The sequence below is a fragment of the Macaca mulatta genome, chromosome 10 (genome assembly GCF_049350105.2).
Source record: "Macaca mulatta isolate MMU2019108-1 chromosome 10, T2T-MMU8v2.0, whole genome shotgun sequence".
In the NCBI taxonomy this organism is placed as follows: Eukaryota; Metazoa; Chordata; class Mammalia; order Primates; family Cercopithecidae; genus Macaca; species Macaca mulatta.
In genome coordinates, this window is record NC_133415.1 from 65,458,547 (window position 1) to 65,480,016 (window position 21,470).

At 44.2% G+C, this 21,470-nt stretch overlaps 1 protein-coding gene across 4 annotated transcripts in view; it reads right to left on the reverse strand.

Moving 5' to 3' along the window:
• SEC23B (SEC23 homolog B, COPII coat complex component) overlaps window positions 1-21,470 on the reverse strand; it is a 49,584-nt gene that overhangs the window by 15,894 nt on the left and 12,220 nt on the right. For all 4 annotated transcript variants that reach the window (XM_015149566.3, XM_077951125.1, XM_015149565.3 and 1 more), the window contains 8 exons: window positions 20,957-21,115; window positions 19,879-19,994; window positions 16,673-16,796; window positions 14,732-14,812; window positions 11,698-11,787; window positions 5,713-5,819; window positions 4,952-5,105; window positions 1,812-1,889 (listed from right to left, as the gene is read on the reverse strand). In XM_015149566.3, the coding sequence (XP_015005052.1) occupies window positions 1,812-1,889; window positions 4,952-5,105; window positions 5,713-5,819; window positions 11,698-11,787; window positions 14,732-14,812; window positions 16,673-16,796; window positions 19,879-19,994; window positions 20,957-21,115 (909 nt within the window). The remainder of the gene's footprint in view (window positions 1-1,811; window positions 1,890-4,951; window positions 5,106-5,712; window positions 5,820-11,697; window positions 11,788-14,731; window positions 14,813-16,672; window positions 16,797-19,878; window positions 19,995-20,956; window positions 21,116-21,470) is intronic.

The following is a 21,470-nucleotide window of genomic DNA, read 5'->3' on the forward strand; positions in this document are numbered from 1 at the left end:
AGAAGAAGGGGTGGGGACAGACTTTCAGCTCACGTTAAAGAGTTGCCAGGGGCCGGGCGCGGTGGCTCAAGCCTGTAATCCCAGCACTTTGGGAGGCCGAGGCGGGCGGATCACGAGGTCAGGAGATCGAGACCATCCTGGCTAACACGGTGAAACCCCGTCTCTACTAAAAATACAAAAAACTAGCCGGGCGCGGTGGCGGGCGCCTGTAGTCCCAGCTACTCGGGAGGCTGAGGCAGGAGAATGGCGTAAACCCGGGAGGTGGAGCTTGCAGTGAGCTGAGATCCGGCCACTGCACTCCAGCCTGGGTGACAGAGCAAGACTCCGTCTCAAAAAAAAAAAAAAAAAAAAAAGAGTTGCCAGAACATGAAAATGAGCTGCCTTGTGAAGTATAAAGCTTCCTGAGACTCCAAATATTGAATCATAGGTTCCTAAATAATAATCAAGGCTGACATTCAATACATCCTACATGCAAGGCACAAAGCACTTGACAAGAACTACTTAATCCTTCCAATAAGCCCATTAGGTAAGTTCTCTTACCATCCCTAGTTTACAGGTGAGGAAACTAAGGCACAGAGGGGCGAGCAACTTGTCCAAGGTCACCCCACTACTGGTCACCCCACTACTGAGTGTCGCAGCTGGACTCTACACCAGGCCGCCTGGCTCTAGAGACTGGGCTCTTGGCCTCTCTCCTAGAATGCCTTGACAGAAGGAATCTGAGAAAGCATTTCATCTGGTTTTCAAGCTGTGCTCTTAGAGTCTTCATCAAGTCCTCAGGGGCCCAGGGATGAGGGCTTTGGTGGGACCCACCATAGGGGTGGTACACGGGCACAACCGGAGAAGCACCAACTCTATCTGCTTTATGTGCTGGCTTTTAAGGGCAGCTCCTCAAAGAAAGGATTCCATGACTTAAAAAAAAAAACAACCCCACAAACCACTTCACCAGAGCAACTCCCCACTGCTAGAGGTGGGAAACCAAACTCTACAGGGCTCTGGAACTTCCTCTAAGGTCAGCCCAGTGGGGCCAGCACTGGAACCTCACCCTGACTCTGGCCGGTCCAGGGCTCTTCCCACAACACAACACAACTTTAACCTCTCACACATGGGCACCTTAGAGTCCCAGGCACCTGCTATGGAGCTAGGTCACATTTAGTGCTGAACAGGTGACTGGCATTGTGCTAAATATTTAATACTCAATTGGCCTCAGCTCCTGCAATCCTTATAGACACCTATGAGTTACACTCTATTTGCTAAATTACAATGGAGATGGAAATTCATCTACTCTTCCCGCTCCTCTCTCTTGTCCAATGGCTTCCAAAGGCTTTGTTTAGGCTTTGTTCATGCTGAGTGCAGTTACTTTCAGGAGCTGCTTATTGCTCACTCCTGGTTGTGATGCACATAATAACCACAGACATATTATTAAATACTTGTTGCATTAACTGTGGTTTTGTTTTGTTATATTCATCTCCATGTGTGCTCATTTTCTTGGTTTGTTACTGAGGTAGCTGACGGTTTCCCCAGAACTTCTACACATCAGAGATATTTTTTATGGCCTTATATCAATGATCCTATTTTGCAAGTTCATGAAAATGTATGCATGAGTTTCCTCCCCTCTGCATGTCATCTTTATCTTCTATAGGGCTTAGGGTGCTGTCTTGCCTCGACACACATTCAACTTGGGTTGAACAATCTCTGTCACCTAAAGACTGAGTCTCAAGACATTAAAAAGCCTTCACTTTACCCTGAGAATAAAGTTAATTTCTATCAAAATTTACCATTCTGTAGTTATTTTAGAAACATATATTACTTACCTGAGGATACAGAGAAAAGGAATCTGATAACCTAAAAGAAGTGGGGTCTTCTTTGTTATACTGTCCAAACTTTTGACACTATGGAAAGAAAATACCAAAAAACAAACAAACACACACAAAGAGAGAGAGAAAAATCTAAGTTAGCATTACCTGGAAATATTCTTGGACTAAGCTACATCCAGTCTGAACTCTGCCACTTACTGTAAGTCCTAGACTAGCACTTCTCAAGCAGGCAAATGACCAGGGGGGACTTGTTAAAATGCAGGCTCTGGCCGGGTGTGGTGGCTCACACTTGTAATCCCAGCACTTTGGGAGGCTGAGGCGGGTGGATCACGAGGTCAGGAGATCGAGACCATCCTGGCTAACACGGTGACACCCCATCTCTACTAAAAATACAAAAAAAATTAGCCGGGCATGGTGGCGGGCGCCTTTAGTCCCAGCTACTCAGGAAGCTGAGGCAGGAGAATGGCGTGAACCTGGAAGGCGGAGCTTGCAGTAAGCTGAGACTGCACCACTGCACTACAGAATGGGCAACAGAGCGAGCCTCCTTCTCAAAAATAAGAAGAAGAAGAATAAATTTTTTTAAAAATGCAGGCTCTTGGGAGGAATTGAAGATTCTGCATCTCTAATCAGCTCCCAGGCAGTGCTGGCCTGAGGACTGCCCTGACCAGAGAAGCTAGGTGAGCTCTTCCAGGCACCTGTTCCACATGAAAACCCTCTAACATCATGAAAACTAACAATTACAGTTACGCTTTGATGTTCTCTCACACTAAAACTCAAATTTATTTCTCCCAGTGGCAGATTTCTGAACCACAATGTTTTCTCCTCCTGCCTTTATTTCTGCTCACACATTTCTGGTCACTAAAGAATTGGGTTATTCACCATTTAAAGAAACCCCATTTCTAACAATAACTTTCTTCCCACAAAATCTGGTGTCCTTCCGCAGTTCTCATCTTCTTGAATTTCCCAGCAGCGTGAGCCTGGTGACTGCCCAAACGTCTTGAAACTTTCTCCTTCAGCTGCTAATACATCACTTTCCTACTTCTCATAATCTCTCCAACCAACCCTTTTCTGCCTTCTTCAATGGTTTTGTTTTCCTCCTCCCCCTAACTGTGAACTCCTTGGGGGTTAGTTCTTGGCCCCCTCCTCCTATCCTCACTGTTATGGGTACAAATGAACACTAGAGCCAGATGGGTGTCACCCAAATCCACCCTCCAGTGTCCAGTGCTGACCTCTAGCCTGAGCCCCAGTCAGGACACCTCATGAGACATACTTTTGCAAGTTCACATTCAATTATCAAAAATAAACTATTACATTAAAAAAAGAGATTCACCTTCTCTCACCCTAAAATTGCACTCCTTTCCCATCTTCTACCTCACCACCACTCACGCAGTTACCCACGTGTGAAATGTCACTCAATGCTGACTTTTTGGTTTTTGACTTTACAAAGAATCATTTCATCAAGTTTTATCAGTTCTTTCAGTTTACATCCTGATTTCAAAACTTCAGCTTCCTCCATCTCTACTGCGACTACACTGGTCTCAGCACCATTGAGCCTGAAAAATCTTCCATTCACAACAATAGCCTTTTCTCCTTGCAATGTGCCTCACATGGTGATATTAAACGTAAACACAAGCATCATGCCGACGTCACACCCCTGCTTAACAATCACACCCAAGTCTCCCTTGCTCCCTAAAGTTAAGGAGCTCCCCAATCAAAGTGTACCTTCCCTGACTCTGTTCCCCACTGCATAACCTGGCCTCATGTGACACTGGTTTCTCCAAAGTCCTCAGCATAAGCTAAAAGACCCAGCTAGCTCCTGCGGGCTCATTCCTGCTAGCTCTCCACTCAGCAGGCCTTGCCTTCTCCTCTCCAATTAAGCTATTCTTTAATAAAAAACCTGACTCAAGGCTCATTTCCACAGGAAGTCTTTGTTAACCACCTGGGCCCTCTGCCCTTTGAAATCTTAAAGCAGCACTTTTCAAATTATGTTTGAAATGTTGACACTTCCTGAAAAATGGATCCATGAGATAGCAAGGGCAAATAGAGGGCTGAACAAAATGAAACAGTTTCCTTACTGGGCCTTTCCATGGTGCCTTTGATCACAAACACAAGCTGTGACTCTCCAGGAAGGTAAGATTATTGTGTGCCAATTATTAATTTATTGCCTTGTGCTGGCTCCACACTCACCCCCTTTGCCTGCTGTGCAATGGACATGGGCCCTTTCACTACCTCTCGTTTGCCAGCTGGCACGACATCAAGCTTTGTCAGTAGAGTGCGCCGGAGGTGTCAGCTTCGGGCGCCTGAGTGCTCACTCAGCAGCTTCCTGGGTGCCAGGTCCTGCTGCACCGTGGCTTCCCCAGCGCTGAGTTCCTGAAGAACATGGCAGTCAGCAGCTAAAGCAGCATCCCTGCATGCCTCCAAGGAGACATTTTCCGGTACACAGCTTTCCCTGGCACCCTGGAGGGTGGATTTTCTTCAAATTCTAGAGAGTGAATTTCTAGCAAGTTCCCCTGGCACAGCACCATGGCAACCTCTCTGCAAAAGACTCACCAAGCCATGGCCATGCCGTCCCAACTAGGTCTGGAACAGCCCTGGGGAGAGGGAGCACTTCCTTGGGTGCTCTATCTCAGCCCCAGAAGTAGTGGCTGCCCAATTCTCTATACTTCCTTCTAGCCAGTCTCTCTTCTACTCCCTTATTATATTCTTTATAAAAGACTTCCCCTGTTTAAATTACAGTGTTACTTCTTTCATCTTATTAAACCCAGACTGATATAAGACATCTCCCTAAACTCACCAGGCCTGGATCCCTATTTCTAAAACTACTTTCCAGATTTAGAAGAAAAATACAAGACCAGAGCATTAGCAAAATGACTCAACTAAGTCAACTCAACCCACACAGATTTGTATCACTCTCCAAATGCTCCATGCGTGTTGTTTCTTCCCCAACTATAATGTAAATCTCTGAGGGGAAAATGCACATTTAACACGTCTTTACCAGAATGTCCAGTGCGCGGCATAAGGTAGGCAACTGATAAATTCTTGGTAATTCACTATATAATAATAATTGTGACAATTTTCTTCTCTCGAAAGTAAAGCAGAAACCAAGACTGAACCTAATGCCACTGTCCCCAATTTACCAGTCGGATGAGTTGTCGGTCCAGCCACCGGAGCACATCAGGTCCCTCCTCTGACTCCGCTCGGAACACCCCAAGCCGTGCCATCAAGACTGCTGCAGCCTCCTGGTCAAATGCTGCTTCTATGTGCCTGAGCTGACTCTGTACATCTGCCCAACTGACAATTCCAGAGTTAGTGCCATGCTTATGTTTAGGAGAGAACAGAAAGCCAGACATCCATTCAGATAAAGAAACACAGGGTAGGTGCAGTGGCTCATTCCTGAAATCCCAACATTTTGGGAGGGCGAGGTGGCAGGATTGCTTGAGCCTAGAAGTTCAAGACCAGCCTGGGCAACATTGTGAGATTCCCATCTTGCTACAAAAAGTAAAAAAAATTGCCAGTTTTGGTAGAAGGTGCCTAGGGTCCCAGCTACTTGGGAGGCTGAAGTGGGAGGATCACTTGAGCATGGGAGGTTGAGGCTGCAGTGAGCTGTGATTGTGCTACTATACTCCAGCTTAGGCAACAGAGCGAGACTGTCTCCAAATGGTAATAAATAATAAGTTTTAATCTATATTTCCTACAAAAAGATGATGCTTCTAGGCAAGCATTCATAGACCCAACTGGGTTAGCCAAAAATGCCTCCCCTTCTGATCAAATAAGCCAATGACGTCTGGTGAGAACCACTCAATGGAATCAAAAAGACAGACTAACAAATGTTAAAGTATCTCTTCAAGGGAAAAATGTCAGTCAGTTCCTCAACAGAAAGGAAACCGGGGCTGCTTACTTTCGGGCGATGGTGGTCACGCGGATGCGTCTCTGGGTGCTGGAGTGCTGATAATGCGTGACAAATTGGATCGCTCCTCTGCCTCCTTGGGGGATCGGGGCGTTGTGCTGCAGGGTGAGAGGCCATAACTTTGTCTGTTATGGGCACGACTCAAACACAGTGACAGAGCCCACTGTACTCTTCTAAAATGACTGACACAGCAATGATGGGAAGGTTCTTGACACATTTTGAAGGGTACACTTAGGATTTGCACATTTCACTGCATATAACCTTTATCTCCAAAAAAGATGAAGAACTACATTCAATACTGAACTTAAGTTAATGATATACCTGCTGAAGGGTTTAGGCATGAAATACATGGATGACTGCGGCTTGTTTTGAAATACATCAAAACGAAGATGGATTGATGGATCACAAACTGGACGAGTTATTGCTGATGAATTGTCCAGTCTGTGATGGACTGTTAATCATTAAACAAACACAGGCATCCCTCACTTATTTGCAGATTTTTTAACAAATTGGAGATTTGTGGCAATCATGCATCAAGCAAGTCTATCAGCGCCGGTTTTCCAACATGTGCACACTTCATGTCTCTGTGTCGCAGTTCAGTAATTCTCACAATATTTCAAACTTTTTCATTATTATTATATATCTGCTGTGGTGATCTATGATCAGTGATCTTTGATGTTACCATTTTAATTGTTTTGGGGTGCTACAAACTGCACCCATATAAGATGGCAAACAACTGATAAATGTCGTGTGTATTCTGGTCGCTCCACTGACTGACCTTTCCCTCATCTCTGTCCTCCTCCTCGGGCCTCCCCTATTTCCTGAGATACAACAATATTGAAATGTGGCCCACTAATAACCCTACAATGCCCTCTAAGTGTTCAAGTGAAAGGAAGAGTCACACGTCTCTCACTTTAAATCAAAAGCTAAAAATCATTAATCTTAGTAGGGAAGGTACGTTGAAAGCTAAGATAGCTGAAAGCTAGGCCTCTTGCCCCAAACTGCCAAGCTGTGAATGCAAAGAAAAAGTTGGAAATTAAAAGTGAATACGTGAATGATAAGAAAGTGAAACAGCCTTATTGCTGATGGGGAGAACGTTTTACAAGTCTGAATAGAAAATCAAACCAGACACAACATTCCCTTAAGCCAGGGCTTAATCCAGAGCAAGGTCCTAACTCTCTTCAATTTATGAAGGCAGAGAGAGGTAAGTAAGGAAGCTGCAGGAGAAAAGCTGGAAGCTGGCAGAGGTTGGTTCCTGAGGTTTAGGGAAAGAAGCCATCTTCATAGCATAATGGCACAAGGTGAAGCAGCATGTGCTGATGTAGAAACTGCTGCAAGTTATTCAGATTAGCTAAGATCACTGATGAAGGTGGCTACACGAAACAACAGATTTTCAATGTAAAGGAAATAACTCTTCTGTTGGAAGAAGATGTCATCTAGGATTTTCACAGCTAGAGAGAAGTCAATGCCTGGCTTTAAAGCTTCAAAGGGCAGGCTGACTCTCTCTTTAGGAATTAATGCAACTGGTGACTTTATTTTGTTTTTCTAAGACGGGGTCTTGCTCTGTTACCCAGGCTGGAGTGGAGTGGCATGATCTCAGCCCACAGCAACCTCGGCCTCCCAGGCTTAAGAGATTCTCCCACCTCAGCCTCCCAAGTAGTTGGGACGACAGGCTTACACCACCACATCTGGCTATTTTTTGTATTTCTGGTAGAGGAGAGGCCTCACCACACTGCCCAGACTGGTCTTGAACTCCTGAGCTCAAGCAATCCACCCACCTGGACTCCCAAAGTGCTGGGATTACAGGTGTGAGTCACCGCCCCCAGCCAGCTGGCGACTTTAAGTTGAAGCCAATGCTCATTTACCATTCCAAGTATTCTAGGACTCTTAAGAATTGTGCTCAATCTATACTTCCTGTGCTCTACAAAAGGAACAACAAAGCCTGGATGACAGCATGGCTTACTAAATATTTAAAGCCCACTGTTGAGACCTGCTGCTCAGATAAAAAAGACTCCTTTCAAAATATTACTGCTCATTGACAATGCACCTGTCACTCAAGAGCTCTGAGGGAGATATAAAGGAGATCAACGTTTTCATGCGTGCTAACACAACACCCATCCTGCCTCCCATGAATCAAGGAGAAATTTCAACTTTCAAGTCTTATTACTTAAGAAACACATTTTATAAGACTATAGCTGCCATACATAGTGATTCCTGGGATGGTTCCAGGCAAAGAAAATGAAGAATCTTCTGAAAAGGATTCACCATTCTAGATGTCATTGAAGCACTCATCATTCATGGGAAGAGGTCAAAATATCAACTTTCACAGGAGTTTGGAATTTTACTCCAATTCTCATAGACAATTTTGAGGGGTTTGAGACTTCAGTGGAGGAAGTCACTGAAGATGTGGTGGAAGCAGCAAGATAACTAGAATTAGAAGTGGATCCTCAGCTGGGCACGGTGGCTTACGCCTGTAATCCCAGCACCTTGGAGGCCGAGGCAGGTGGATCACCTGAGGCCAGGAGTTCGAGACCAGCTGGGACAACATTGTGAAACCCCGTCTCTAATAAAAATACAAAAATTAGGTGGGTGTGGTGGCAGGCACCTGTAATCCCAGCTATTCGGAAGGCTGAGGCAGCAGAATTGCTTGACCCTGGGAGGCAGAGGTTGCAGTGAGCTGAGATGGCGCCACTGCACTCCAGTCTGAGCACTTGCTCCAGACAGAGCAAGACTCTGTCTCAAAAAAAAAAAAAAAAAAAAAAAAAAGTGGATCCTGGCCAGGTGTGGTGGCTCACACCTGTAATTCCAGCACTTTGAGAGACTGAGGTGGGAGGATCACTTAAGCCCAGGAGTTTGAGACCCGTCTGGGCAACAGAGAGAGACCCCATCTCTCTCTATTTTTTTTTTTTTCTTTTTGAGACGGAGTCTCACTCTGTTGCCCAGGCTGGAGTACAGTGGCGCAATCTTGGCTCACAGCAAGCTCCGCCTCCTGGGTTCACATCATTCTCCTGCCTCAGCCTCCCAAGTGGCTGGGACTACAGGCACCCATCACCATGCCTGGCTAATTTTGTTTTGTATTTTTAGTAGAGATGGGGTTTCACTGTGTTAGCGAGGATGGTCTCAATCTTCTGACCTCGTGATCTGCCCGCCTTCGCCTCCCAAAGTGTTGAGATTACAGGCATGAGCCACCGCACCCAGCCTTTTTTTTTTTTTAAGACAGAATCTCCCTCTGTCTCCCAGGCTGGAGTGCAGTGGCGCAATCTCGGCTCACTGCAACTTCCACCTCTCGGTTTAAGCGATTCTCCTGTCTCAGCCTCCTGAGTAGCTAGGATTACAGGTGTGCACCACCATGCCCAGCTAATTTTTCTCATATTTTTAGTAGAGACAGGCTTTCACCATTGTTGTTTAGGCTGGTCTCGAATTCCTGACTTCATGATCCGCCCGCCTCAGCCTCCCAAAGTGCTGGGATTACAGGTGTGAGCCACCGTGCCTGGCCTATTTTTTTTTATTAAAAAGATAAAGAAGTGGATCCTGAAGATGGGCCTGAATTGCTACAATTTCATGATAAAACTTTAATGGATTCGGAGTTGTTTCTTATGGATAAGCAAAGAAAGTGGTTTGTTGAGATATAATCTACTCCTCATGAAGATGCTGTGACATTGTTGAAATGACAAGAAAAGACTTACAATATTACATACACTTAGCTGATAAAGCAGCAGCAAGGTTTAAGAGCATTGATTACATTTTTTTTTTTTTTTTTTGAGACGGAGTCTTGCTCTGTTGCCCAGGCTGGACTGCAGTGGCCGGATCTCAGCTCACTGCAAGCTCCGCCTCCCAGGTTTACGCCATTCTCCTGCCTCAGCCTCCCGAGCAGCTGGGACTACAGGCGCCCGCCACCTCGCCCGGCTAGATTTTTGTATTTTTTAGTAGAGACGGGGTTTCACCGTGTTAGCCAGGATGGTCTCGATCTCCTGACCTCGTGATCCGCCCGTCTCGGCCTCCCAAAGTGCTGGGATTACAGGCTTGAGCCACCGCGCCCGGCCTGATTACATTTTTGAAAGAAGTTCTACTGTGGGTAAAAAGCTATCAAACAACACTGCATGCTACAAAGAAATCTTTCCTGGAAGGAAGAGTCGACCAAAAATTTCATTGTTGCCTTATCTGAAGAAATTCCCAGGCCAGGTGCAATGGCTCACACCTGTAATTCCAACACTTTGGGAGGCTGAGGCAGGTGGATCACTTGATGTCAGGAGTTCAAGACCAGCCTGGCCAATGTTGCAAAAACCTGTCTTTACTAAAAATACAAAAACTAGCCAGGCATGGTGGCAGACACCTGTAATCGTAGCTACTCGGGAGTCTGGGGTGGGAGAATGGCTTGAACCTGGGAGGTGGAGGTTGCAGTGAGCCGGGATCATACCACTGCACTCCAGACTGGGTGACAGAACAAGACTTCGTCTTAATTAAAAAAAAAAAAAAGAAGAAGAAGAAGAAAAGAAACTGCCACAGCCACTCACCCTACAGAACTACCAACCTGATCAGTCAGCAGCCAACAACATCAATGTAAGACCTTCCACCAGCAAAAGATTATGACTCGCTGAAGGATCAGATGATCATTAGCATTTTTTAGCAATACAGTTGACCCTTGAGCAACACAGGTTTGAACTGTACGGGTCCACTTGCATGTGGATTTTCTTCTGCCTCTGCCACCCGAGACTACAAGACCAAGCCCTCCTCTTCCTCCTCCTCCTCCTCCTCAGCCTACTGAACATGAAGACGAGAGTATGAAGACTTCGCGACGTCCATTTCCACTTAACAAACAGTAAATATACTTTCCCTCCCTTATGATTTTCTGAAAAACATTCTCTTTTCTCTAGCTTACTTTATCGTAAGAACAGAGGATATAATATATATTACTTACAAAATACGTGTTAATCAATGGTTATCGGTCAGGTTTCCAGTCAACAGTGGACTACCAGTAGTTAAGTTTTGGGGCAGTTACGGTTGTATGTGAATTTTTAACTGTGCAGTGTTGGCACTCCAACACTACTCAATGGTCAACTGTAAAGTAGTTTTTTAATTAAAGAATGAACAGGCCGGACCTGATGGCTCACGCCTGTAATCCCAGCACTTTGGGAGGCCAAGGTGGGCGGATCACAAGGTCAGGAGATCGAGACCATCCTGGCTAACATGGTGAAACCCCGTATCTACTAAAAATACAAAAACGATTAGCCAGGCGTGGTGGCGGGCACCTGTAGTCCCAGCTACTTGGGAGGCTGAGGCAGGAGAATGGCGTGAACCCGGCAGGCGGAGCTTGCAGTGAGCTGAGATGCGTCACTGCACTCCAGCCTGGGCGACAGAGCGAGACTCCGTCTCAAAAAAAAAAGAAAAAAAGAATGAACAATGTTTTCAAAGACATAACATTATTTAACACTAACACACTATAGTGTAAACATTACTTTTATATGCAGTAGGAAACCAAAATATTCACGTGACTTGCTTTATTGCAATATTCACTTTATTGTAGTAGTCTGGAATTGAACCCACAATATTTCCAAGGTATGCCAGTACAGTAAAATGTTAATTACAGAATCAAGTTGATGGGTGCACCTAGGTAGTACGTGTTCACTGCAGAATTCTTTCAATTTTTCTGTATGTTTGGCATTTTTCATAATAAAATATTAGAGAAAGAATCGATGCGCTCAAAAATTCACCGACATGATGATGACTAGTAAAATCCATTACACTTCTAATGACCTTATCAATTCAACAATCAAGGGACAAAAGTAATTTGCTGCCTGACTCCGACTAAACCCTTGAAGGAATAAATAAGAGGAGGTCATGCCAGACTATCATCAGGCCTAATACAATACCCAAGGAATATCGGTTTGTGAAGAAGGTAACCAGAGACCACTGGTTTGAGATAAATCACAGAACAGGACACTAAGACATGAAGACATGTGAAGAAATCCAACTCACCTGATTGACAACTTCAAAATAGATGCCAAGTGTAGATGTAGGATCTAGGCCACAGATTTTCCACTGACTCGTGCCACCAACACCAAGTTCCTAGGGGTAGGAAGAGGAATTTAAAAAACAAAACCAGAAAACCATCCCTATGGTTAATCGCTAATGAAAAGTACTGACTGAGTAGGGCAGGCTACTTAGAGTACCTTCTTTTAGGACAACATTTAAGTTGAAATGAAATCTTCTACTGAAAAGAGAACAACTGCAGACCCGATGAAGGCTTAATATTTACATTTATACTTTAAAATTAAGCTTTTTATATTGACATTCTGACTAATTTTTATTATATCACGTATACTACACATATATGTTGTTTATGTTTGTTTATTTTGAGATGGTCTCTCCCTCTGTTGCCCAGACTGGAGTGCCATAATACAATCACAGCTCGCTGTAGCCTCGACCTCCTGGGTTCAAGCAATCCTCCTGCCTCAGCCTCCCAAAGTGTTGGGATTACAGGTGTGACCCATCATTCCGGGTTTACACATACACTCTGTGTGTGTGTCTCTGTGTGTGTGTGTGTGTGTGTGTGTGTGTTGGGGGGTGTGTCTCCACATGACACATAACACTGAAATCCACAAATAATCAAGTCAGACTCTTAAGAAAGACTCTTAAAGTGAAATCACACGCAGCTCTAAGGTGGAGAGCGGAGAGGGTGCGCTCTGTTCTGTCAGTACTTCCTAAGCTAGATAATGAGCTAGATGGATTCACGGGAGTTCACCTTCCTTGTAGTGGCCTTTTCTAAAGGAAGCAAGTGTTTATTATCTGCTGGAAGGTAAAGAGCTGTGCTCAGGAAAAAGGCCAAGAAGTCTAAGGAGCATTCATGCCTCCTCTTCTTGCCTTGCTAACCCCATTCTAAGCACCAGACCGATGACAGCTCCTCCAGAGCTCCAAAATATCATTTTCTTACTGATACACAAATTCCTTACTTAAACATTTGCTCTTTAGATGCCTTTATTGGAGAAACAATAAAGACAATTAGGAAACGACCATTTTATAACCCTCAAAGAAATAAACTGATTTGCGTGAAGATCAGTGGATGCTAAACACCATTAGGCCGTTGGCAAACAAGATTTTCATATTGTGCTACACACTCTCATTCAAAAGACTGCCCGCTCATGGCAAAGGGGAAAGTCTTCCCTTGCGGTAGAAAGGCAGTGGGGCAGTCACCAGCATCACCGTGCAATCTAACTCAGCACATCTAACATGGGGCAGCAGACATAGTGCCTCTGGAGGTGACACAGCATGAAGTACACACTGCCCAGGAAGAATGTTTGGCAAAAGGCTTCACCTGAATCTAAACACACCTTTAACCATAACTCTCACTTTACAAAGGCTATAGTATCAAATGCAATGCCGGTTGGGGGAAAAACAGCTACAAAGGGCATCTGGGGGGAAATTAGAGAAAAAATATGAATTAGATATTAGGAAATTACTATTTTCTTAAGTTTGATAATGACATCATGGTAGGAGAACATCCTTGTTTTTAGAAGATGCATACTGAAGTGCTTAAGGACTGTCATGATATCTGCAAATTATTTTCAAAGGTCAGCAAAAAAAAGTTGATAAGTCAAATGTGGCAAATAAATGACAATCAGATAAAGCAAATGTGGCAAACAAGACAATACAGCAATTATGGCAAAATGTTAACAATCAATGACTAAATGGTAGGTATACAGAAATTCATCATACTCTTCTTCAAACTTCTCAGTATGTCTGAAAATTGTATTTCCTATTCTCTGCATCCTCATTCCCCAAACAAAACTTTCATGGCTGAATTCTACTAGAAAAATTAATTAGCTTGTACTAATTCATAAAAATGCCTTCTTAAACTATTTCAGGAAGTCTTCAGCAGGCAGATTTTAAGTCCATGAAAAATATTTTATAACAAGGCAGTCTTCCAAAGCCTTGCCAGGAAATAGGGGTACAAGCCCCTTAGTACTCTGGGAGTAACGAATGACTCATCAGATGGGCTTTAGGGCAGCAATCTGCCTCACTCAGAAGACTACAGGAATATGCTCTCAAATCGCCTTGCCTCTGCCAAGCTCAGCAAAAGTTGAATCTATGTGGTCACTCAGGAACGTTTGTTGCTGACAACATGAAAGAAGACCCACACTTCCAGTGTGCCAGGCACGAACTGCTTCACCTGAACCAACTCACTTAAACCTCCTAACAATGCTGTAGAGCAGGCACTGTTATTATCCCCATTTGCCACGTAAGGATACTGAATCACACAGCAAATAAGTCCTTTGCTCGGGCCAGGTGTGGGGTGTAAACCTGCACCCTGGATCCACATCTGGTTCTCTGGTCTACCCTCCCACTGACGATGACAGTGAGGGAAGAACATGACTGTGTAACCCCAGCCCAGGACCACCCTAGAGAGGCCTTGCCAAACCAAATGGTTTCCCTCCTAGCAAGTAAAGTATAATCAGAGGAAGTGGACAATAAGCAAAGCCACTCACTCCAAATGGTAACTAAACTGTTCTCAAAATCTATTACAAGAGAAAACAGACATCTGCACACACAGCAGTGTCACCCACTTCCACAACAACTCATGGTGGTCTCTGTTGTAAAAGGCTTGTTATTAGCTGAGTGAGACAAAGGTATCACCTCTAAGGGCAACGAGCAATAGGCTTACTCTGGAGGGACTGTGCTGAATGTTTGCCTTGTGCTGAACAGCATGGCATGGCTTCGGCACAATGACCATGGGCAGTAGAGTCACGGACACTTGGGCTCTAGCTCCTGCATGTCAGTTCTGACCCTGAGCAAGATACTGAACCTTTCTGAGCCTCAGTTTCCTTCTCTCTAACTCTTTAGATGAACAGATGGAATAACACCACCTCTCCGAGTAAAGTCATCAGTGAGGGTTAGCCCTTCTGTCACTGCAGACACATCCGACAGGTGACACATGTGAGATCATCATGCTCTGACACTTCTGACGGGTTAAATCCAGGGCAGGAGGTGAGGGTGACGGAGTTGTTTTCCTTACATTTTCTGACACACACGGTCCTTTCACATTCAGAGATACGCATGGACCAATGGCTCCTGCAATCTTCAGTTCCCGAGAGGTCTATAACAAATACATGACAGTGGAAAGTTAGAGATCACTTCAATCCACCCTGCTCTCATCTTGGCCACAATGAAAGCTTAGAGGAAAAATATAACACTACTATTCTGCCAGGAGAAAACCCCACATGGATCATAACTACTTAGACCTACAAATTTCTCCGCAGCCACTGAGATTAGAACTTTAATAAAATCCGCCCTTAGAAACACGTGAAACAGGAGCATTTTCAACTCTCACAACTTACTTTTTAAACTTTGAAATTACTGTACATGTAGATAACAATTCTAACAATACTACATTCTTTTCCAATTCCTTGTATGAATATATTCACATTCATGTATATCCATAATTATTTGCGTATTCCTAATCAGAGAACATACTATTTTGTGTTGCTTTAAAAATACTTAATTCATGAACTCCAATATAATGACAAGGCCAACATACCTAGATTTTTAAAATGTGAATTCATTTCAAAAGTCCATCTTTAAAAGAAAACCCTTAAACATTTAAGATTATGGTTTAAAGTTTAACCTAGATGATTTAATAATTATCTCTAATTCTCCAAGTAATAATTCCAATTATATCTTCTAATGGTGGCCCCCTACCTGCCCGCCAACCTGCGACTCTGTTGCCCACACTGAGTGCAGTGGCACAATCATAGCTCGCTGTAGCCTCAAACTCCTGGGCATACGTGATTTTCCCGCCTCAGCCTCCTGAGTAGCTGGAACCACAGGTGTGCACCACTGCATGTGGTTAATTTTTCTTTTTTAATCATTTATAGAGACAGGGTCTTGCTATGTTGCCCAAGCTGGTCTGTAATTCCAGAGCTCATGCAGTCACCCCACCTTGGCCTCCCAAAGTGCTGGGATTACAGACATGAGCCACCGACATGAGGCCTAACACCCTCTTCTAATGTTTTCTCAATGACTTAGAATCAGCTGTATCAGGGCCAGGAGTCCCTACATGTGGAAAAAAAAACCTCGCTATGCTGTCTTTTTTTTTTTTCTGAGAAAAAGTTTCACTCTTGTTGCCCAGGTTGGAGTGCAATGGCACGATCTTGGCTCACCGTAATCTCTGCCTCCTGCATAACAGCAATTCTCCTGCCTCAGCCTCCCAAGTAGCTGGGACTACAGGCATGCACCACCACGCCGACTAGTTTTGTATTTTTAGTACAGATGGGGTTTCTCCCTTTTGGTCAGACTGGTCTCAAACTCCCAACCTCAGGTGATCCGCCCACCTCAGCCTCCCAAAGTGCTGTGATTATAGGCATGAGCCACTGTGCCCGGCCCAATGCTGTCTATTTTAGGGCACTCTGGCTATTCTTTAGGAAGGCATTAAACACAACCACGGCTCTGTGCAATGCAGTGAGCCATGCTGATGGCTGGGTGGATGCAGACCACTGTGCGGCTGCCCCTGTCCTCAGGCCACAGTGCTGCTCATAACACCCACCCTACTTCCTATTCTATCTCCTACTGCCTTGAAGCAGGGTGGAGCAGAGCCTGCAGGGGAACCAGGCAGCTCGTTACTTAGAACATAAATAAATATAGAGGTCATACTCAAGAAGAAAAGTGATAAAGTGAATAACATGCTTTGTAACAGCCATTTGGTTGAGATCCTCTTAATTGGCTTTCACACACCCGTGTCCAGCAGGTGGGGGTTGCCTGAAGTCTGGATATTGATTGAAAATGTAAGAACGCTATAATTCCATTGAAGTTTTAAAAGTATGGCCAGGTACAGCAGCTCATGCCTGTAATTCCAGCACTTTGGGACACTGAGGTGGGAAAATTGCCTGAAGCCAGGAGTTTGAGACCAGCCTGGGCAGTACAGTGAGTCTACATCAAAAAAAAAAAAAGTCTACTGTACCTTTACGTCCAAAGTAGCACCAAATGCCATTCGGAAATCTCCATTAAAATCTTTAGTAAAGATTCTTTGGAATGTCTGCTTGAAGAGAGAAGTGTTGAAAGAATCTCCCATTACCATGTAGCCTCTAGGTAAGAAGAAAACAATCAAGTGAATATTAGGAAGATTGAAAGCCATTCAGATGCTCCTTCAGTATTTACAAAAATAATTTAAAGAAAAAAAGAAACCAGGTCCCTAAAGGTGCTACTGATTAATTTAAATATAAAAAACAGGCTGGGCACAGTGGCTCACGCCTGTAATCCCAGCACTTTGGGAGGCCGGATCACTTGCGGTCAGGAATTCAAGACCAGCCTAGACAACATCGTGAAACCCCATCTCTACTAAAAACACAAAAATTAGTAGCTATAATGCCAGCTACTCAGGAGGCTGAGGCAGGAGAATCACTTGAACCCAGGAGGCAGAGGTTGTAGTGACCCAAGATCGCACCACTGCACTCCAGCCTGGGTGACAGAGCAAGACTGCTTCTCAAAAAATAAATAAATAAATAAATAAATAAATAATAATAATAATAATAAATAAGTAGATAATAAAATAAAATAAATTAAAAAATAAAAAACAGCATGTTCAATTCACACTTAGGAAAGAAACTACTTCTAAAGCATTAAACAGAATAAGAACAAGTCTAATTCCTCTCACAGTTCTTTGGTATGGGAAAATACCCAGGCCTGTGGGATATCCTTTTCAGGTTAATTTACTGCCTCAAAACACTGAATTCTTGACTTACAAGAATTATTTTTTCCAACTCATAAGTATTAACACAATCCCTTACTGAAGTTAGAGGAAAACATTGTGTAAAATGTCAGCATTTCATGCATTTGGACAGAGAAGCACAGCTTGATGCAAGTTATGCCTCCAAACGTCATTCATAAAACAAGATCTCAGAATCTGGAAGAACACAAGAAAGATCATCTGGCCCGGCCATCTCAGAGCGTCTGAACCGTCTAGTGAGGAGTCAGCTATTTGGCACCAAATATCTACCTCTTCCTTAGTTTCCTGGAACAATGACATTTTCCAGCCTGCCTTGCCTGTGGCCATGTGCCTCTGTTGGCGTGTGAGTTCTGCCTGTTACTGTGTCCTTTACATGTGGAGTGTGTTCCTCCAGGAAGAGCAATCCTTCTCTGACCTTTCCTCCTTCCTGCTGCTGTAAATGGCTAGAGCTCCAGCAACTGTCTTGAGCCACCGATGGCATATGAATGTGGCAGAGCAACTGAGTAGGAGCCTCAGCCCCTAGATGAAAGCAACATACTAGCCCCGGGCTGCCCACCTCCAGAGAAATAAACTTATTTTGGGTTTTCTGTGACATTCACACAATTCTAATACGAACTCTCAACCAACCCCTCTACAAAATACCTGCCAAGTTACATCCAGACTAGGCTTGAACTCCTCCAGCATCGGGAGCTTCCTCCCCGAACTGTCCAATTCTGTGTTTGAACAGCTCTGTTAAGTAAGGCCCTTCTTGATATTGAGTGAAACTTCATTTGCCAGCAGCTTCCACCCACTGGTTTGGTTCTAGTTCCACCCTTTGGTCATATACAGAACAAATCAGATTCCTTCACAGGAAAGTCCCTCAACTGTTGAATACAGTTCTCACACCCCACGTGTCTTCAGCTTAATCTTTTCCAGCTCCTTCAATCATTCCTCACATGACAGTTTTCAGGACTCTCCACCACTGCTCTTCTTCAAACATTTCTAGTTCATCTCCTATCGCCCCTTGAAATTGCAATGCTCAGAAAAGAAAACAATATATTTGGATAAGGTGTGACTAGCACCAAAGAACCAAGAATATGGTCTTCCCTGAAGATAATCTCCTCCTATAGCGCAGCCTAGGATCACCTTGCCTTTGCTGGAAGTCATCCCACACTGTTGGCTCACCTTGAGCTGTACTAACACATGTGTGCACCAGATGGTAGTTCTTCACAGAAAAAGTTCACACAAACTCTAGTACACAATCTAAGGATGTTCACAAATACACTAAAGCTTTTCTATGGACATTCTGAGTCAGAACTCCTGGAAGGCCCTGGTAGGAGTTCATACTATTAAATGTGGATTACTGAGATAGCTATATCAGTATCATTTGGGACCCTAATTCTATCACCTAACTCATCTGCTGCACTCTAGGACAACTCCAGCTGATTCTGGTTCTACCTTCTATTCCCTTTACTCACTGGGGACCAGCAGCATCACCCGGGAGCTTGTTAGAAATGCAGAATCTCAGGCCCATTCCACAGCTCTATGATGCTTCTCAAACTTCTGTGCATGCAAATCACCTGCAATATTGTTCAAATGCAGGTTCTGATTCAGGTCTAGAGTGAGGCTCAAGATGCTGCATGGTTCTCAAACTCGGCTCTATGTTAGAATCACGGGAGAAACTTTAAAAATGCTGATGCCCAGGCTACACCTCATGCTAACTAAATCAGAATCTCTGAGGACAAGACCTAAAGAAAGAGTAGTTTTTAAAGCTTCCCTGAAGATAACAATAGGTAGCCAGCTTCAGACCAGTGCTCATCAGCGGTTCCTACACTTTTTCATGTGCCCCAGAATCTCCTAGAGAGCTGTATTCCTGGGGTTTCCGATTCAGGAGGTCCGGGTAAGGCCTAGAAATATACAATTCCAATCAGTTCCCAGGAGCCCCTAAGGCTGCAGGTCTGGACACCACCACATGTTGAGAACTACTGCTCCACACTCTGGCCTGTGAATATAATACTGAATTAGGCTCGGTGTCAGTACAGCCTCTAGGTTGAGTGCACTTGGAATTAGCCACAAAGTACGGCCACTTAGCCAGGTCAAGTTTCTCCTAGTTGCTTCAGCATTCAGACCCTGTTTTCCCCACTTCTCAAAAGGAAGTGCCCTGATGAAGGCCAGATAGTCCATACTGCTTGCTTTCCTGGCCTGGTCTCTGTAAAAGTGTTAACAACTCTAAGGAAGAAATGAAGTTACTCTGAAATGACTTGTTTGTAGTGAACCCTTAAGCCCTCCTACTCATCACTGCTTCCTTCTCCAAGGAGCCCTCCCCAGTCACTGAAACCACAGCCCAGAGCTACCTGAAAGCTTCTCCAAGTTGGCCATGCCCATTCCTATGGCTCCATCACTAATTTCTCTTTCCTTAAAATAACACTTTCACTCTGCCCAGGTTTTTGCTGTCAACATACCCAGTAAGATTTGCACAACATTTCATCTCCAAAAGTCCAGTTTGATCAAGGGCACAAGCATAAATATCAATGCAGTGACCATTTGCAGCTGTTCGATTAGCAAGCATCTCATAGTGCTGTGAAGAGAGGAAAGCTATCATTAGGAAACACTGACATTATTCCCAAGGTATACCTGAATACACCAAAGGAGGTAATCAAATATAAAAATATGTAAATCATTTTCTTTTCTCTTTTTGTGATAGTCTCTCTCTGTTGCCCAGGCTGGAGTGCAGTGGTGCGATCTCCACCTCACGGGTACAAGTGATCCTCCTGCCTCAGCCTCCCAAGTAGCTGGGATTAAAAGCATGCGCCACTATCCCCAGCAAATTTTTGTAATTTTATTTTTATTTATTTATTTTTTGAGACAGAGTCTCATGCCGTCACCCAGGCTGGAGTGCAGTGGCACGATCTCAGCTCACTGCAACCTCTGCCTCCCAGGTTCAACGGATTCTCATGCCTCAGCCTCCTGAGTAGCTGAAATTACAGGAACATGTCACCACACCCAGCTAATTTTTGTATTTTTAGTACAGACGGGGTTTTCCCCATGTTGGCAAGACTGGTCTCAAACTCCTGACCTCAAGTGATCCGCCTGCCTGGGCATCCCAAAGTGCTGGGACTATAGGCGTGAGCCACCACACCTGGCTTAATTTTTGTACTTTTAGTAGAGACAGGGTTTCACCATGTTGGTTAGGCTGGTCTTGAACTCCTGACCGGAAGTGATCCACCCCCCGCTTCGAAAGTGCTGGGATTACAGCCGTGAGCCACCAGGCCCAGCCTGGAAATCATTTTCAAAAATATCTGAATAAAATAAAAATATAATTTTCAATGTCAAAACCCTTTGAGTAGTTTTAAGGCCACTCACTCTAATTAAGGTCTGAAAGTAGGAGCAATAATTTAATAGCAGCTAGGGTCAGAAAACTGTCTCTGAAACAGCGTCTTGCTGACCATGACACATGACAGCAAAGTAGCTGTCACTCCAGAGCAGCCCAAACCTGACAATGGGCTTTCAGAATTACAACCCGTACCCAAGAGCACCTACCTTCGTTGCCTTTTTCATGAATCGTGCATTATCTTTCTCAATATCATGCCAAGAACGAATAGGAATCTTTAATTCATCTCCAACCACCATGCCAGGCCCTTGGGTAGGGGGACCTCCAGTAAACAGCATGATCCTGGCTCCCGTGTTTGGAAAAGTGCCCTAAAATAGCGAATGGCAGCATGTTAGAAGTATACAGCCCCACCTCTGTGTATGGTTTCAATTTCCCAATAGAAATACTCCGAAGATGCATTCTCTCCAGCTGTTCTAAAAAGTGGTGATACTGCAGAATACTACAGATGATAATGCAGAAAAGCAGCACTTACCTTCTTCCAACCTGATGGGTTTGCACACTTTTATTAATTCGCTGTGAGTGCTCCCCATTGCTCTAATTCTCAGTTTTTCATGAAAACTTTTGGCATTTTCAAAATGTTGAGGGGCTCCCTCAACATGCATGATAATGATGCCTGAAATGCTTTCTGATACATTAACACACATGGTTGACTTAGATCACAAG